At 46.1% G+C, this 20,582-nt stretch overlaps 1 protein-coding gene across 1 annotated transcript in view; it reads left to right on the plus strand.

Moving 5' to 3' along the window:
* The window catches only part of LOC126293207 (C3 and PZP-like alpha-2-macroglobulin domain-containing protein 8), a 732,149-nt gene that overhangs the window by 703,905 nt on the left and 7,662 nt on the right, over positions 1-20,582 (plus strand). Inside the window, exon 26 of the mRNA XM_049986331.1 lies at positions 8,009-8,437. Within this exon, the coding sequence (XP_049842288.1) occupies positions 8,009-8,437 (429 nt within the window). The remainder of the gene's footprint in view (positions 1-8,008; positions 8,438-20,582) is intronic.

Genomic DNA, 20,582 nt, shown 5'->3' on the forward strand with positions numbered 1-20,582 from the left:
GGTGTGTGAGCGGTCCTCATGCTGCCAGGTCCCTCGTTTCTTCTTCCCAATGAACCAGTCTCCCGCATTCGTCGATCGAGACAAATAAACACCTGTCGTGACGGTTGATAACCTGTTACGGCATCACTCCCTGCACAACCTTTCAGCAGCGAGAGCATCGCAACGTACGTCCCCATACACGAGGTGCATGTCTGTGAGTTCTGAGAAACTGTACCGGCACTGCTCCATCGTAATGTACTGTACGTCTCTGAATAGCGCTGAGAAATGAATGGGTCTTTCATTGATTCACAGCACAATGGGAAGAAGGACAGAGCCACATTATGAGCAAATAAAGTAAACAAAACCTGCATCATGACTTTGTAGTAATCAGGCTATTCTACATCTACATCTGCATGATTACTCTGCAATTCTCATTTGTTTGGCAGAGGGTTAATCGAACCAAATTCATACTATCTCTCCACCATTCCACTCCCGAACAGCACGCGGGGAAAACCATCACCTAAACCTTTCGGTTCGAGCTCTGATTTCTCTTATTTTATTTTGATGATCATTCCTACCTATGTAGGTTGGGCTCAACAAAATATTTTTACATTCGGAAGAGAAAGTTGGTGACTGAAATTTCATAAATAGATATCGCCGCGACGAAAAACGTCTTTGCTGTACTGACTTCCCTCCCAACTCGTGTATCATATCTGCCACACTCTCTCCCCTACTACGAGATAATACAAAACGAGCTGCCCTTTTTTTGCACCCTTTCGATGTCCTCTGTCAATCCCACCTGGTAAGAATCCCACACCGTGCAGCAATACTCTAACAGAGGACGAACGAGTGTAGTGTAAGCTGTCTCTTTAGTGGACTTGTTGCATCTTCTAAGAATCCTGCCAATGAAACGCAACCTTTGGCTCGCCTTAACCACAATATTATCTAAGTCGTCTTTCCAACTGAAGTTGTTCGTAATTTTAACACCCAGGTACTTAGTTGAATTGAAGGCCTTGAGAATTGTACTATTTATCGAGTAATCGAATTCCAACGGATTTCTTTTCGAACTCGTGTGGATCACCTCACACTTTTCGTTATTTAGCGTCAACTGCCACCTGACACACCATACAGCAATCTTTTCCAAATCACTTTGCAACTGATACTGGTCTTCGGATGACCTTACTAGACGGTAAATTACAGCATCATCTGCGAACAACCTAAGAGAACTGCTCAGATTCTCACCCAGGTCATTTATATAGATTAGGAACAGCAGAGGTCCCAGGACGCTTCCCTGGGGAACACCTGATATCACTTCAGTTTTACTCGATGATTTGCTGTCTATTACTACGAACTGCGACCTTCCTGACAGGAAATCACGAATCCAGTCGCACAACTGAGACGATACCCCATAGCTCCGCAGCTTGATTAGAAGTCGCTTGTGAGAAACGGTGTCAAAAGCTTTTCGGAAATATAGAAATACGGAATCAACTTGAGATCCCCTGTCTATAGCGGCCATTACTTCGTGCGAATAAAGAGCTAGCTGCGTTGCACAAGAACGATGTTTTCTGAAACCATGCTGATTACGTATCAGTAGATCATTCCTTTCGAAGTGATTCATAATGCTTGAATACAGTATATACTCCAAAATCCTACTGCAAACCGACGTCAATGATATAGGTCTGTAGTTCGATGGATTACTCCTACTACCCTTCTTAAACACTGGTGGGACAGGTGCAATTTTCCAATCTGTAGGTACACATCTATAGATGAGCGAGCGGTTGTATATGATTGCTAAGCAGAGAGCTATTGTATCAGCGTAATCTGAAAGGAACCGAATCGGTATACAATCTGGACCTTAAGACTTGCCCGTATCAAACGATTTGAGTTGCTTCGCAACCCATTAAGGTATCCACTTCTAAGAAAGTCATGTTAGCAGCTGTTCGTGCTTCAAATTCTAGAATATTCAATTCCTCTTCCCTGATGAAGGAATTTCGGGAAACTGAGTGCAATAACTCCGCTTTAGCGGCACAGTCGTCGGTAACAGTACCATTGGCGCTGCGCAGCGAAGGTATTGACTGCGTCTTGCCGCTTGTGTACATACGACCAGAATTTCTTCGGATTTTCTACCTTGTTTCCTTGCACGAAGAAAAAAATGTACACGTAAATAAACAACACAGAACGTATTAACTTGTTCGCGTGTTACTTGTAAGAAAGGTGGCCGGCCGGAGTGGCCGAGCGGTTCTAGGCGCTACACTCTGGAACCTGCAGTCGCAGGTTCGAATCCTGCCTCGGGCATGGATGTGTGTGATGTCCTTAGGTTAGTTAGGCTGAAGTATTTCTAAGTTCTAGGGGACTGATGACCTCAGAAGTTAAGTCCCATAGTGCTCAGATCCATTTGAACACTGCAGCCGCATTATCCTCTGTGCCCTCGGTGGCTCAGATGGATAGAGCATCTGCCATGTAAATAGCAGATCCAGAGTTCGAGACCCGGTCGGGGCACACATTTTCAACTGTCCCCGTTGATATATATCAACGCCTATCGACGGCTTAGGGTCTTGATTTAATTATCATTTCACAAATGAGGAAATCCTGACTACTCTATGTGCTACCACAGTGGTGATTCAGATATAACGAAATTCAAAAAATCATCAATAAGTAACTCAAATAGGTTGTCATTATAGTATACTGTCTACCGGGTCGTTATAGTTAAACTTTCCCTGTTTAGTACGTTATAACACGGAAACTAATTACCGCACGACTACCAAACGTGGTAGCATTAATGTCCAGAGTATGGGGTGCATGATTTCCACGCGTCACAGCGTCACCGTCCAGTTCAAACTCTGGCCACCAGGTGCCGTGATCAGTAATTGTCACTCGTAGTCTCACACACCTGACCAGTCGCAGTGGACTTGTTGACGTGTGAGCATGAGCTTGGGCTAAAGGAGCAGGGCATTATTGGCGGAGTTCTACTATGAAAACAACAGTAATGTTGCAGCTGCACTTCGAGAATATCGCCTGCTGAAAGGGTCACGGAAGGGACCTCTTTCTCCACCTGCTCTGCGGATCACGATCAAGAAATTCGAGTGGATTGCAGAACTGGACGTCGCTCCGGAAAGAGATCGATGAGCGGTTGCCCCAAAGGTGGTTGATGAAATCTCTGTGGCTCTAGCAGACAACGCCGCGCGCAATTCCCGATCTTCAGGCAGAGAGCGTGCCGTGTCACGACAGTTGAACATTATTACCTGGTCCAGTGTGGTGCTTCGAACCATTCTGATATGGCATCCATACAAGATCCATATCATACAGCAGCTTGAACCACACGACGTGTTGACTTCCGCTCCCCACTTTCTCGCAAGGATTCGAGTTGACGAGGGCTGGTACTGGACCATCCTATGGACAGACATTCTTCCCTGACGGATGAGGTGAAAACACAGAGTTGCCGAGTGTGGGGATCTTCAGCTCCAGTCACTGTGCATGAAGTTCCTCTGTATGGTGAACGTGTCACCATATGATGTGGCTTCATGGCTGCGTTCATCGTTGGCCCATTCTTTTTGGAACAGGTCGGCGCTCAAGGACCAAAGACGTGCAGTGTGACTGGCCAGCGTTACTGCGATATGCCTCGCCAGCATGTCATACCCGCCCTACAGGAGATGATGATGATGATGATGTTTGGATTTTGGGGCGCTCAACTGGGCGGTTATCAGCGCCCGTACAAATTCCCAACCTTTGGTCAGTCCAGTCTCACCACTTTCATGGATGATAATGAAATGATGAGGACAATACAAGCACGCAGTCATCTCGAGGCAGGTCAAAATCCCTGACGCAGCCGGGAGTCGGAAACGGGACCCCGTGCTCGGAAATCGATAACAAGCCCTTGAGACAACGAGCTGCGAACCGTACAGGAGAGAGACACATTGTAGACAACAGTTTTCATCCAAGATGGGGCCCCACCGCACATCGCTCGTTAAGTTCGCCTGCTTCTCCGAAACACGTTTGGAAACCATCGATTTATCAGCCGATCGTTTCCAAATGCTTGGCCGGCAGGATCATCGGGTCTCACTCCCTGTGATTTCTGGTTGGGCTACCTGAAGGACAGGATTTACCAGGGGAACAGAAACAAATGTGCTGATCTGAAGCGCATCATATTGAGATAACCAGCATATCTACGGACATGCTTCGTTCTGATGTGCAGAAAGCAATCCTGCGCTTTCAAAATCCTCTCGACACGGATGGGCGCCATATTGAGTCCCTTTTGTAGTAGTTCAAATGGTTCTGAGCACCATGGGACTTAACTTCTGAGGTCATCAGTCCCCGAGAACTCAGAACTAGTTAAACCTGACTAACCTCAGGACATCACATACATCCATGCCCGAGGAAGGATTCGAACCTGTGACCGTCGCGGCCGCGCGGTTCCAGACTGAAGCGCCTAGAACCGCTCGGCCACTGCGGCCGGCTTTAGCAGTAATGGTACAGGTATGTAATAGTATGACGTACCGTAGCAGCACATTAAAACTGTTTCAATTGAAATTAATCTACGCTATTTCTGTTCCCCATGTCCTCGACATTAATGCTACTATGTCTGGTACTCGTACAGTAATTAATTTCCGTGATATAACGTCTTATAAAGGGAAAGCTTAATTATAAAAACCCGGTGCAACTGCATACATACTGCGCGGGGTATCCATAAATCAAATGGCGGATGCTGTCGTGTACCACTGCTCGTCATTTCCTTTCTTCTTCTACTAGCAAATGAAGTCTACATCTACATCCATACTCCAAAAGCCACCTGACGGTATATGGCGGAGGGTACCTTGAGTGCCTCTATCGGTTCTCCCTTCTGTTCCAGTCTCGTATTGTTCGTGGAAAGAAGGATTGTCGCTATGCTTCTGTGTGGGCTCTAATCTCTCTGATTTTATCCTCGTGGTCTCTTCGCGAGATATACGTAGGAGGGAGCAATATACTGCTTGACTATTCTGTTAAAGTATGTTCTCGAAACTTTAACAAAAGCCCGTACCGAGCTACTGAGCGACTCTCCTGCAGAGTCTTCCACTGGAGTTTATCTATCATCTCCGTTGGATCTTCTCTATCTCCTCTATCAACCCTATGTGGTACGGATCCAACACTGCTGAGCAGTATTCAAGCTGTGGGCGAACAAGCGTACTGCAACCTACTTCCTTTCTTTTCGGATTGCATTTTCTTAGGATTCTTCCAAAGAATCTCAGTCTGGCATCTGCTTTACCGACCATCAGCTTTATATGATCATTCCATTTTAAATCACTCCTAATGCGTACTCCCAGATAATTTGTGGAATTAACTGCTTCCAGTTGCTGACCTGCTATTTTGTAGCTAAATGATAAGGGATCTATCTTTCTATGTATTCGCAGCACATTACACTTGTCTATATTGAGATTCAATTGCAATTCCTTGCACCCTGCGTCAATTCGCTGCAGATCCTCCTGCATTTCAGTACAATTTTCCATTGTTACAACCTCTCGATACACCACAGCATCATCTGCAAAAAGCCTCAGTGAACTTCCGATGTCATCCACCAGGTCATTTACGTATATTGTGAATAGCAACGGTCTTATGACACTCCCCTGCGGCACTCCTGAAATCACTCTAACTTCGGAAGACTTCTCTCCATTGAGAATGACATGCTGCGTTCTATTATCTAGGAACTCCTCAATCCAATCACACAATTGGTCTGATAGTCCGTATGCTCTTACTTTGTTCATTTAACGACTGTGGGGAATTGTATCGAAAGTGGGGGAAAAGCGACTGGTTACTTGCTTCAGTACGAGTAATTACTTCTGTTTTGTCGTTTTCGCAATCCTTACGCGACATGTGTGTTGGCGGAAGTAGCATTGTGGTGCACTCAGTCGGTAATGGCGGGTGTCTAAACTTTCTCATCAGTTTCTTTTTTTCAATTGACTGACGAATTCATCTGTGTTTAAGGTACGCCACCATTCAGACTGATATGTAAGAAATCCTAGAAGACATCTTGGTCCAAAATTTGTGTCCTGTGACGCCATTTGTTCATGATCAAAATGGTAAAAATTGCTCACACTAGCAAGCAGTACATGTAAAATACAGAGTCTTATGTAAGATGTACACGTTAAGTGGAATTTCAAAAACTGTTAATCATGAGATGTTGCACGCCAAATTTTGAAACTTCTACGTACATGTAGGTGCTCCGCAATGAATAATGGATTTCCTGGTGTTCTGCTGTTGTCCACACTCACGTAGAACCACTCTCCGACCAATTCTTTTCATGATACGTTTCGTTAATTCCAGACTCATGTTCATGCTCGTGAGGAAGTTACCTCTCACATTAAATTCTATTTTGGTCTGCTGCATTCTACTCCTAATTTCTTTCTGGCTATTAAAACCCATTGTGATTCTACTGCCGGAAGAAAAAACAACTCGTAGGCATTGTGGTCGGTTCTTATATTTACACTACTGGCCATTAAAATTGGTACACCACAAAGATGACGTGCTACAGACCAGACATTTAATCGACAGGAACAAGATGCTGTGATATGCAAATGATTACATTTCAGAGCATTCACAAAAGGTTGGTGCCGGTGGCGACACCTACAACGTGCTGAAATGAGGAAAGTTTCCAACTGATTTCTCATACACAAACATCAGTTGACCAGCGTTGCCAGGTGAAACGTTGTTGTGATGCCTCTTGTGAGGAGGAGAAATGCGATTGTAGCCTATCGCGATTGCGGTTTATCGTATTGCGACATTGCTGCTCGTGTTGCAGAATATGGAATCGGTGGGTTTAGGATGGTAATACGGAACACCGTGCTGGATCCCAACAGCCTCATATCACTAGCAGTCGAGATGACAGGCATGTTATCCGCATGGCTGTAACGGATCTTACAGTCACGTCTCGATCCCTGAGTCAACAGATGGGGACGTTTGCAAGACAACAACCATCTGCACGAACAGTTGGACGACTTTTGCAGCAGCGTGGGCTATCAGCTCGGGGACCATGACTGCGGTTACCCTTGACGCTGCATCACAGACAGGAGCGTCTGCGATGGTGTACTCAACGACGAATCTGGGTGCACGAATGGCAAAACGTCATTTTTTCGGATGAATCCAGGTTCTGTTTACAGCATCATGATGGTCGCATCCGTGTTTGGCGACATCACGGTGAACGCACATTGGAAGCGTGTATTCGTCATCGCCATACTGGCGTATCACCCGGCCTGATGGTATGGGGTGCCATTGGTCACTTCTTGTTCGCATTGACTGCACTTTGAACAGTGAACGTTACATATCCGACGTGTTACTATCCCTCATTCGATCCCTGCGGAACCCTACATTTCACCAGGATAATGCACGACCGCATGTTGCAGGTCCTGTACGGGCCTTTCTGGAAATAGAAAATGTTGGACTGCTGCCCTGGCCAGCACATTCTCCAGATCTCTCACCAATTGAAAACGCCTGATCAATGGTGTCCGAGCAACTGGCTCGTTACAATACGCCAGTCACTACTCTTGATGAACTGTGGTATCGTGTTAAAGCTGCATCGGCAGTTATACCTGTACACGCCATCCAAGCTCTGTTGGACTCAATTCCCAGGCGTATCAAGGCCATTATTATGGCCAGAGGTGGTTGTTCTGGGTACTGATTTCTCAGGATGTATGCACCTAAATTGCGTGAAAATGTAATCACATGTCAGTTCTAGTATAATATATTTGTCCAATGAATCCCCGTTTATCATCTGCATTTCTTCTTGGTGTAGCCATTTTAATGGCCAGTAGTGTAGTTCTGAGTCTAGGGGACTGATGTAAAGTCTCATAGTGCTTAGAGCCATTTGAACTATTTTTTGATCATTCTCGTACAATATTGGTCGCAGAAAATACTTTCCATTTTCTTCAGGCCCTTTCTAGACCGTATTTCGTCATTTTGCTTTGTGACCGCAGTAGTTTCTTCGTATCATGGCATGCCCATTATTTTTGATCCGCACCAGTTACGGTGTACAAAAGCTGTACCACTTTTTCGACGGTTGCAGGTGGAGTCCAGATGGGGTCCAACTTCTCCGAGGTCTGCGAGTGCGGGCAGGAGTGCCCGCACGACATGGTCGAGCCGCAGCCCTCACCAGAGACGCCAGTCACTACCACCACGACCACAGTCACGACGACAGCGTCGGTGGGTCCCGACGCCGCGGGTCACGACCAGCGACCGGACACGACCACGAGGTCCCTGTCCACGCCCACATCACGACCCACCAGCACGTCTGACGAGCCTGGGGGAGGTGACGTCACCAACAGCGGCGCGGCGGCGCTGACGACGACGACGTCGACGCCCACGACCACGACCACGACCGAGGAGCCGGAGTCCGTCAACATCATCATCACGGACGACAACGCCGAGCTGGAGAGGCAGAAGGAGCGCCCAGCAGGGAAGAGATTCGGCCCCTCCTCCAAGAGTGCGAGTCCAGGTCAGCTGCCTTCATCTGGATCCATCTACCCCACATCTTGCATTTGAATGGGTCATTAGAGGTCTATACCGGGTGGTTACAATTAAGGTACAGCTACTCTCACAGGTGGCAAGGGCCTTGTCGCAGTGGATACACACCGTTTCCCGTGAGATCACCGAAGTTAAGCGCTGTCGGGTGTGGCCGGCACTTGGATGGGTGACCATCCAGCCGCCATGCGCTGTTGCCATTTTTCGGGGTGCACTCAGCCTCGTGATGCCAATTGAGGAGCTACTCGACCGAATAGTAGCGGCTCCGTCAAAGAAAACCATCATAACGACCGGGAGAGCGGTGTGCTGACCACATGCCCCTCCTATCCGAATCCTAAACTCAGGATGACACGGCGGTAGGATGGTCCCGATGGGCCACTTGTGGCCTGAAGACGGAGTGCTTTACTCTCAGAGGTCCGGTGTGGGCTGTAATTATCGTTTGTCAGGGACATACCGTGCTACTATTGAACTGTATGAAATAACAATTAGCTCTTTATTCACACGAAGTGTTGGCTGCTATTGACAAGGGATTTCAGATTGATTCCGTATTTCTGGATTTCCGGAAGGCTTTTGACACTGTACCACACAAGCGGCTCGTGCTTATGGAATATCGTCTCAGTTATGTCACTGGATTTCTAATTTCCTGTCAGAGAGGTCACAGTTCGTAGTTCATCGACTAAAACAGAAGTGATTTCTGGCGTTCCCCAAGGTAGTGTTATAGGCCCTCTGCTGTTGCTTATCCACATAAACGATTTTGGAGACAATCTGAGCAGCCGTCTATGGTAGTTTGAACATGACGCTGTCATTTATCGACTAATAAAATCATCAGAAGTACAAAACAAACTGCAAAACGATTTAGAAAAGATATCTGGATGGTGCGAAAAGTGGCAATCGACCCTAGATAACGAAAAGTGTTAGGTCATCCACTTCAGTGCTAAAAGGAATTCGTTATACTTCGGTTACATGGTAAATCAGTCTAACCTAAAAGTCGTAAATTCAACTAAATACCTAGGTATTACAATTACGAAGAACTTAAATTGGAAGGAACACGCAGAAAATGTTGTGAGGAAGGCTAACCAAAGACTGTGTTTTATTGGCAGGACGCTTAGAAAATGTAAGAGACCTACTAAGGAGACTGCCTACATTACGCTTGTTCATCCTCTTTCAGAATACTGCTGCGCGATGTGGGATCCTTACCAGGTAGGACTGACGAAGTACATCGAAAAAGTTTAAAGAAAGGCAGCACGTTTTGTATTATCGCGAAATATGGGAGAGAGTGTCACAGAAATGATACAGGGTTTAGGCTGGAAATCTTTAAAAGAAAGGCGGTTTTCGTTGCGTCGGAATCTTCTCACGAAATCACCAACCTTCTCCTCCGAATGCGGATTTGTTGATACCGACGTACATAGGGAGGAAAGATCACCACGATAAAATAAGAGAAATCGGTGCTCGTACAGAAAGATATAGCTGTTCATTTTTTCCACGCACTATACGAGATTGGAATAATAGGGAATTGTGAAGGTGGTTCGATGAACCCTCTGCCAGGCATTTGAATGTGATTTGCAGAGTATCTATGTAGATCTAGATGTAATGTCGTCGCAACTTCAGAAATGGCTCTGAGCACTATAGGACTTCACATCTATGGTCATCAGTCCCCTAGAGCTTAGAACTACTTAAACCTAACTAACCTAAGGACATCACACAACACCCAATCATCACGAGGCAGAGAAAATCCCTGACCCCGCCGGGAATCGAAGCTGGGAACCCGTGCGTGGGAAGCGAGAACGCTACCGCACGACCACGAGCTGCGGACGTCACAACTTCTGAACGGCTTGCGTCAGAACGTTAAAAGTGCACGGTTGGCAGCGGGGCCTTATGGAAATTAGTATGGTTTGGTTTAGCGACCAAGCCCACTTTCATTTGGATGGTCCTCAGCTCGTGGTCTTGTGGTAGCATTCTCGCTTCCCGCGCACGGACTCTCGCCTCCCGACGGGGTCCGGGATTTTCCGTGCCTGGAGATGACTGGGTGTCCCCGTTACGGTCGGAAGAAAGCAATGGCAAACGAACCTACGCTACGACCGTGCCTAATCGGGGGTGCGAGTCTCCCGCAGCGTTCGCTACGCTCCTCAGACTATGGGACCACATCATCATCGTCATTTGGATGGGTTCGCCAATAAGCGCAACTGGCGCATTTAAGGGACTGACAGTCTGGCTATTTCGCTATGAGAAGTCTGTTCTCCCTCAACAGTGACTGAGGTGAGCAGTGTCCAGTCACGGAACAATTGGTGCCATAAACCTTGTTGGCACAGTGGCTACCGAATGGTACGTGAAGGTTTTGGAAGATGATTTCGTCCCAATTACCCAAAGTGACCCTGATTTCGCCTAGATCTGCCTCTCGACCCAATCGAAGCAGGCGAGTGTGTGATTTCTTGCGGGGGCACTATGGGGACGGCGTTCTGGCTCTGGGGTACCCAAAGGCCACTGGCATTGGCCTCGATTGGCCGCCATATTCTCCAGATCTGAACAGGTCCGACTCCTTCTTGTGGGGCTATATTAAACACAAAATGTACAGCAATAGTCAAAATCTTTTTTAAAAATTTTTTATAACATGGCAGTGGCAATGACCGTACAAACTGAGAGGAGCCTCGCGGCAGCGGACACGGCCTGACCAAATTTTGGCTACTGCTTTCACCAGATGACTGTACAGGGTGATTCAAAAAGAATACCACAACTTTAAAAATGTGTATTTAATGAAAGAAACATAATATAACCTTCTGTTATCCATCATTACAAAGAGTATTTAAAAAGTTTTTTTTTTCACTCAAAAACAAGTTCAGAGATGTTCAGTATGGCCCGTTCCAGACACTCGAGCAATATCAACCTGATACTCCAAATCGTTCCACACTCTCTGTAGCATATCAGGCGTAACAGTTTGGATAGCTGCTGTTATTTCTCGTTTAAAATCATCAATGTTGGCTGGGAGAGGTGGCCGAAACACCATATCCTTAACATACCCCCATAAGAAAAAATCGCAGGGGGTAAGATCAGGGCTTCTTGGAGGCCAGTGATGAAGTGCTCTGTCACGGGCTGCCTCGCGGCCGACCCATCGCCTCGGGTAGTTGACGTTCAGGTAGTTACGGACAGATAAGTGCCAATGTGGTGGCGCTCCATCCTGCTGAAATATGAATTGTTGTGCTTCTTGTTCGAGCTGAGGGAACAGCCAATTCTCTAACATCTCCAGATACTGTAGTCCAGTTACAGTAGCACCTCCGAAGAAAAAAGGACCAAAAACTTTATTGGCTGAAATGGCACAGAAAACGTTCACCTTAGGCGAGTCACGTTCATACTGAGTTGTTTCCCGCGGATTCTCAGTGCCCCATATACAGACATTGTGACGGTTGACTTTCCCGTTAGTGTGGAAAGTTGCTTCATCACTAAACACAATCTTTGAAACGAAAGATTCATCTGTTTCCATTTGAGCAAGGATAAAATCACAGAAATCGATTCTTTTAATCTTACCAGCTGCAGACAGTGCTTGAACCAATTTCAGACGATAAGGTTTCATAACTAACCTTTTTCGTAGGACTCTCCATACAGTTGATTGTGGAATTTGCAGCTCTCTGCTAGCTCTGCGAGTCGATTTTCCTGGGCTGCGAACAAATGCTTGCTGGAAGCGTGCTACATTTTCATCACTCGTTCTCGTCCGTCCAGAACTTTTCCCTTTGCACAAACACCCATTCTCAAACTGTTTATACCAACGTTTAATACACCACCTATCAGGAGGTTTAACACCATACTTCGTTCGAAACAACTGTCTTCGATTCACTTCTGCCGTACTTAATAACACAAAAAGCTTTCTGTTGAGCGGTCGCCATCTTAACGCCTAGTCAACAGCGCCTCAAGCGAACAAATGTACAACTAAATGAAACTTTATAGCTCCCTTAATTCGCCGACAGATAGTGCTTAGCTCTGCCTTTTGTCATTGCAGAGTTTTAAATTCCTAAAATTGTGGTATTCTTTTTGAATCACCCTGTATATTGGACGTGAATGGTGGGGAGCGGCTACAGGGCAATTTTCAACGTTACAATGCTATAAATAGCGTATATTGCCTGAGGATGCACCGATAAGTGGTGCGAAACCGGTCGCAGATTTAATAAAAATCATTGATACAGCCAGTGCGAAATTTTCTTTGAAAGACATCATCAGACGGCAACTCCAGCGCCAACCACAAATAGCATCAACCATCCCTGTACTGACTGACCAAGTGCAACACGCATGGAACTCCAGCCCACTACTGACATCAAATGGATTTGGTTCAAATGGCTCTGAGCACTATGCGACTTAACTTCTGAGGCCATCAGTAGCGTAGAACTTAGAACTAATTGAACATAAATAATCTAAGGACATCACACACATCCATGCCCGAGGCAGGATTCGAAACTGCGACCGTAGCGGTCGGTCGGCTCCTGACTGAAGCGCCTAGAACCGCACGGCAACTCTCTACTGACATCCGGCACCCATACAACTCAATGTATGCACGTTTGCATGCTTACATTCAATATTCTGGCAGTTACACAGGTTCTTAATGTACCAGGATTTCACATATACGATGGCTTATCTCACACCTGCAATGTTACCTTGATAAGTGCATTCCCCAAATTTCGTTGCTCTACATTAATTATTTTCCAGTGCTGCAATTGTTTATGTCGTTATATGCTAATGCAATAATGCTGAATCTGTTTATCCTGGAAAAAAAAATAGTTCCAATTTTGGTCACCAGGTGCAAATCTATCGCTGTGAACAAAGGAAACACGTATAGGAATGTTTACATATTTAGTGGATTAGGAACAAGATGTGGGCAGAAAGGTCAAACAAGTGGAAAAGGAATAATGTCTATTTGATTGCTAAATGCTGCTTACCTAATTAGTTCAGTATGAGCATCGGGGACATCTACAAGATACTGAACAGTGTCAGATTTGCACCTGCTGTCCAAAATTGGAAATAATGTTTTTACAGCGTAAAGAGGTATGGCATTAACGCATCAGGATATCTACTGCTGCACGATAATTACAGCCCACACTGGACTTCTATCAGCAGTTGCACTATGATGGTAGCTACCTGGTATTTAAAGCTTCTGGAAACATGCTATGAACTGGACTGTTACAGTGCCTGACAAAACAATGTGAAGCGTCCAGAAGCACAGGAGGATGTGAAGTGAAACTTCCGAGTTTCAGCAGGGATCACATGCTAGTTTACTGATTACAAAATAAACTCAAATTTGCGAAGAACTTGACACTGTGAGCGCACTTATCAGGAAGACGCTGCACCCTGTCTGGTCTGGATACATGCTGTTGTTTGGTTTGGAAGGGTGTCGTAAAGCCACTGTAACCTTTCTTAAAGGAAGGTGGCACCCAACTGTTGTAACTGGCCCCCTGAGATCCAGGTTACTGGCACTGACACAGAGCTGACGTCCAAGATAATCCCACAAATATTGTGTCAGGGACAGGTCTGGCCAGAAGTGTATCTCAACATTGAGCAGACAGTTCATAGAGACTCGTAGCGTGTGTAGATGAGCATTGTCATGCTGCTATGATACTGTCAAATGGTTCAAATGGCTCTCAGTACTATGGGACTTAACATCTGAGGTCATCAGTCCCCTAGAACTTAGAACTACTTAAACATAACCTAAGGACATCACACACATCCATGCCCGAGGTAGGATTAGAACCGGCGTCTGTAGAGGTGGCACGGTTCCAGACTGTAGCGCCTAGAACCGCTCGGCCATAAAACTGTCGCCACGACAAGGAACACATGAGGAGGCAGGATGTCCATCACATACTGTTGTGCTGTCAGAGTTCCCTCAGCCATTATCAGGCCCAAAGGCATACCCGAAGGCTCCCCAGACTGAAACGCCACGAGTAACACCACTGCGCCTCTCTGAAACATTCGGAGAATGAGATCTCTCACGAGGTCACCACCATATTCGCTGATGAGAATCGCGATTCATCCCCTGAACACTGAGCAAGGTGGTGCAGTGGTTAGCACACTGGACTCGCATTCAGCAGAACGATGGCTCAAACCCAAGTCCAGCCATCCTCATTTAAGTTTTCTGTGATTTCCCTAAATCACTTCAGCCAAATGCTGGGATGGTTCCTTTGAAAGGGCATGGCCGAATTCCTTTCCCATCATTTCCTAATCGATGAGACCAATGTCTTGACTGTTTGGTTCCCTGCCCCCAAATCAACCAACCAACCATCCGCCTCATTGATCAGCATGACGGACTGCTGTCGTACGGGTCCGCGTTCGATTCCCGGCTGGGTCGGAGATTTTTTCTCCGCTCAGGGACTGAGTGTTGTGTTATCTTCATCATCATTCCATCTCCATCCGGCGTGCCGGTCGCCCAATGTGGCGTCGAATGTGATAAGACCTGCACCAAGGCGGACGGACCTGCCAACCAACCAACCATTACTGAACACAACGAAACTCCACTCATCACCAGTCTATGTATCCTGCTCACAGCACCACTCCAAATGCAGCCGCTCGTTCTGTGATGTCAATGGGAGGGATGCTGATTCCACAGTCAGCTGCTCCTAGAGTCTGACCAGTGGCACCATATGAAACATGAGTTCCTGAGAGTCCATTACTTCTTCCCGGATGGCAAGTGCAGATGTGGAGGGGTTACGATGTGCTCGGTGCACAGCATGGTGTCGCTTTCTTTTGGTGGTCAGATTTGGTCAATCGGAGCCTTGTCGACTAGTATGCTTGCCCTCAAATTCCCATGCAGTCCCAAATGGGGCCACTGTCACATCCAAATGCCCCACAAATCTTGATACTGGAAGATTCGACCAGCCGTCCAAATCGCGAGCTGCAATGGGGCTCATCCAAGACCTGTCAGACGCTGACAATGCTGCCTCATGGTTCCTTTGAAATGGCATGGTCGACTTCATTTCCTAAGCCGATGGGACCAATGACTTCACTGTTTGGTTCCCTGCCCCCAAATCAACCAACCAACCGTCCACCCCGATAGCTGAGTGGTCAGCGTGACGGATTGCTGTCCTACGGGCCTGCGTTCGATTCCCGGCTGGGTCGGAGATTTTTCTCTCCGCTCAGGGACTGGGTGTTGTGTTATCTTCATCATCATTCCATCTCCATCCAGCGCACAGGTCGCCCAATGTAGCGTCGAATGTAACAAGACCTGCACCAAGCCAGCTGGACCTAACCTGCAAGGGGCCTCCTGGCCAATGACGCCCAACGCTCATTGCCAACCAACCAACCATTACTGAACACAACGCAACTCCATTCATCACCAGCCTATGATTCCTGCTCACAGCACCACTCCAAATACAGCCGCTCGTTTTGTGATGTTAATGAGAGTCAGCTGCTCCTAGAGTCTGACCAATGGCACCGTATGAAGCAGGAGTTGCTGAGACTCCATTATTTCTACTCGGATGGCAAGTGCATATGTGATGGGGTTACAATGTGCTCAGTGCACAGCACGGTGATGCTTTCTTTTGGTGGTCATATATGGTCGATCAGAGCCTTAACGAGGAGTATGCCTGTCCTCACGTTCCCAAGCAGTCCAAAATGGGGCGACAGTCACATCCGAATGCCCCACAAATCTTGCTACTGCACGATTCGACCATCCGTCCAAATCGCGAGCCGCAATGGGGCCTCATCCAAGATCTGTCCGGCGCTGACAACGAGTACGCGTCATCTCCATGTCATTCCGAGCAATAAACACAACATCCGACGCTTTTCATGTCCCTTATATCCCAAATGAGGCTGGTAACACCGCTAAACGGGAATAACAACAATACACTGTGACATATGTTCTACCTGTCGGGGAGAATTACTGTTCGTCATTTACATACCTGCTAATGGTGTGTACGAGTATGAAGTTACAGTGACATCCAATCACGTGTTCTGAATGCTTCACTTTATTTGTCAAGCAGTGTATTCACATCAAGTCTGGTGTGACCCAGGGAAGTGTGGTAAGTCCGCTGTTGTTTTCTGTCTACATAAATGATCTTTTGGATAGGGTGGATAGCAATGTGCGGTTGTTTGCTGATGATGCTGTGGTGTACGGGAAGGTGTCGTCGTTGAGTGACTGTAGGAGGATACAAGATGACTTAGACAGGATTTGTCATTTCGTGTAAAGAATGACAGCTAACTCTTAATATAGATAAATGTAAATTAATGCAGATGAATAAGAAAAAGAATCCCGTAATAGTGTACCGCTTGACACAGTCACGTCGATTAAATATTTGGGTGTTACATTGCTGACCAATATGAAGTGGGACAAGCATGTAATGGCAGTTGTGGGGAAGGTGGATAGTCGTCTTCGGTTCATTGATAGAATTTTGGGAAGATGTGGTTCATCTGTAAAGGAGACCGCTTGTAAAACACTGATACGACCTATTCTCCAGTACTGCTCGAGCATTTGGGATCCCTATCAGGTCGGATTGAGGGAGGACATAGAATCAGTTCAGAGGCGGGCTGCTAGATTTGTTACTGGTAGCTTTGATCATCAAGCGAGTGTTACGGAAATGCTTCAGGAGCTCGGGTGGGAGTCTCTAGAGGAAAGGAGGCTTTCTTTTCGTGAATCACTACTGAGGAAATTTAGAGAACCATCATAGGAGGCTGACTGCAGTACAATTTTACTGTCGCCAACTTACATTTCGCGGAAAGACCACAAAGATAAGAGAGATTAGGTCTCGTACAGAGGCATATAGGCGGTCATTTTTCCCTCATTCTGTTTGGGAGTGGAACAGGGAGAGAAGATGATAGTTGTGCTACGAGGTACTCTCCGCCACACCACGTATGGTGGATTACGGAGTATGTATGTAGCTGTAGATGTATAATCTATAATTTTCTGTCTTTATATGCTGTTGTACCCAAATCCTGTAAAATGGAAGAGCTGTCGTCACGTTTCCAGTAGAAAATTATCATTTAACAAAGATGCCACAGCCGGCCGCTGTGGCCGAGAGGTTCTTGGCGCTTCAGTCGGGAACCGCGCTGCTGCTAAGGTCGCAGGTTCGAATCCTGCCTCGGACATGGATGTGTGTGATGTCCTTAGGTTAGTTAGGTTTAAGTAGTTTTAAGCCTAGGGGACTGATGACCTCAGATGTTAAGTCCCATAGTGCTTAGATCCATCTGAACCACAGCCAACAGCGAAAACATCCCACATCTGCCACACCAAAGAAATCCGAAGCTCTTCACACGAGTTCTGGTAAAGTCATGATGACCTCCATTTTCGACTGCAGGGCCCCTCTGCTTGTCCAGTTCCTTGAGCATCGAACCACAATCAGTGGATACCCCAAGGAAGACACTTTGCAGTAACTGCTAGGTCCCATAAAGTCAAACGCCCAGCAATGCTGTCGCACGGATTCGTCCTGTTGTACGATAATGCCCGCCCTCTCACTGCAATCCGACGAAGGCTTCGCTACGGCATCTTGGTCTGATTTTCAACTGGACGAGGAAGTGCAAGAGTGCGTATGGCTGTGGATCCGTCAGCAACCGACTGTGTTCTATGAAACGCCTCCAAGTAGGATAAATGTATTAATGCCTCTGGTGATTACGTTTGAATGGAGCCATTTCATGGCCCTGTTATCGTAGGTGTTCGGTTTTCATTTGATAATCGTAAGTGCACATACAGCAGTATGTGCTTCATGTTGAACCACACACTACCATAATTGTAGATGTGACTGTTGTAGTACATTACATAATTATACTTACATAATTATACTTACAGTGTTCAGCTGAAAATGGTCATGTGGACCGACCCTGTCCGACGTAATAAAAATGTAACTCTATGCAGCCAATGTCAACATTTTAATAACATAAAATTTTGTACAAGGTGCTGTGCAACAAGTGTTTAAAACAATCAGAGTATCTTCTCACGAAATTCCAATCACCACCTTTCTCCTCCGAATGCGAAAATATTTTGTTGACACCGGCCTACATAGGGAGGAACGATCACCACGATAAAATAAGGGAGATCAGAGCTCGTATGGAAAGATATAGGTGTTCATTCTTTCTGCGGGCTACACGAGATTGGAATAATAGAGAATTGTGAAGGTGTTCGATGAACCCTCTGCCAGGCACTTAAATGTGATTGGCAGATTATCCATGTAGATGTAGTTGTAGATCCATAGTTGTTTCCAATATGTGTCCATTTCGACTGAAGGAAAGTTTTTTCGAGTATATAGAGGTGCAACATCGCTTAAAAATGGAAAGGGTTCTCTATTGTACCACATGTCATTCTCATAGTACAGGATGACCACATAAAATTCAATCAAAAAAATATGAGGCTACATTGTGTAAAGTAACTCAAAAGTCTTATGCAAAAAATTTATACACTTCTACATGGGCTCATTTCGTAAAATGCCTAGACCGTACTCTAGTCAACCCACGTGTACACAAGCCTGTCTGGTGTGATGGAGGCTATTGGTCCACAGTTCCTCTGCAGAGATCCCCAAGGACTTGTGCTGGCTAGGCATACGCAAAGTCTTTCTCATAACCCCACAGCAAGAAATCGAGAGGGGTTAGGTTTGGAGATTGCTTTGACTGGCTGGTCCATTTTGTCTTATGCATCGCTGTAGAAATATTCGGTCCAGCAAGTTAGAACATGTAACCTACATTGCATCCCCCTCCTAGAATATGTCATCTGGATCAAGGGAAGAAACCAAGGGACAGCAAGCTGCTCAAGGATTTCCAGACAAACGGTCCTGTTAATGTCTGTTCGGTGAATAAAACTGGTCCAATATGCTGTCTTCCATCAGCTCACACCACTCATCAACATTTTTGCTGGCTATGGCGTATTCTGGAAAACTGTGGGGTTTTCCAGACCCCAGGTACGAATGTTGTGCTGTTTAACCTTCCCATATATGTACAAGGTTTTTCGCCTGAAAAGCTTATATTCCCTGACGATGACTGTTGGGGTATTGCCTGTTCCAGTTCAATAGCTCAACACTGCCCAGTTCAAAAGCTCGACAGCAAATTCGTGACGACGTTGCAACCCGTTTCGTTTGCGGGCATACACAATATCAACTTTGTAAGCGTGCAAACGAAGTCGGTTTTGCAGCACCTTGTGAACAGTTCAGCGAGGGATGTCTAGCTCTCGTGATGTTCAGTGAACTGACGTTGATGGTCTTCTGTTGAATGTCTCCCTTAAAATTTCTAGTCGTGTGCCTTTTCAACCACAACTTGACTGCCTGTTTACACTTCCAGTATCTACGAACTCTGTCATACCAAGTCTTAACGTATGATGAGTCCCTTTGAAGTTAATGTTGAAAATATGTTTGGACACCAATGGTCGTTTTCGTTTCCCCATACCACGCTATACTTTGGACTCTCTCTTGAGGTGTAGTCACTTCTGGTAATTTCTTAGCACTTGAAACAAAACAAGAATACTCGTTGACAAAAAAAATCTTCACAAAATTTTTCCAGTTGCTTCACCTCACGTCTTACATTACAGGTATCCACATATTACACTACTGTCCATTAAAATTACAACACCAAGAAGACATGCAGATGATAATAGGTATTTATTGGACAAATGTATTATACTAGAACTGTCATTTGATTACATTTTCACGCAATTTCGGTGCATAGATCCTGAGAAATAAGTATCCAGAACAACCACCTCTGGCCGTAATAACGGCCTTGATACGCCTGGGCATTGAGTCAAACAGAGCTTGAGTGGCGTGTACAGGTATAGCTGCCCATGCAGCTTCAACACCATACCACAGTTCATCAAGAGTAGTGACTGGCGTATTGTGACGAGCCAGTTGTTCGGCCACCACTGACCGGACGGTTCCAATTGGTGAGAGATCTCGAGAGTGTCCTGGCCAGGGGAGCAGTGGAACATTTTCTGCATCCAGAAAGGCCCGTACAGGACCTGCAACATATGGTCGTGCATTATCCTGCTGAAATGTAGGGTTTCACAGGCATCGAATGAAGGGTAGAGCCATGGGTCGTAACACATTTGAAATGTAACGTCCACTGTTCAAAGTGCCGTCAATCCGAAGAAGAGGTGACGGAGACGTGTAGCCAATGGTACCCCATGCCAACATGCCGGGTGATATGCCAGTGTGGCGATGACGGATACATGCTTCCAA

This window comes from Schistocerca gregaria, chromosome 10 (assembly GCF_023897955.1).
Source record: "Schistocerca gregaria isolate iqSchGreg1 chromosome 10, iqSchGreg1.2, whole genome shotgun sequence".
NCBI classification, from domain to species: Eukaryota; Metazoa; Arthropoda; class Insecta; order Orthoptera; family Acrididae; genus Schistocerca; species Schistocerca gregaria.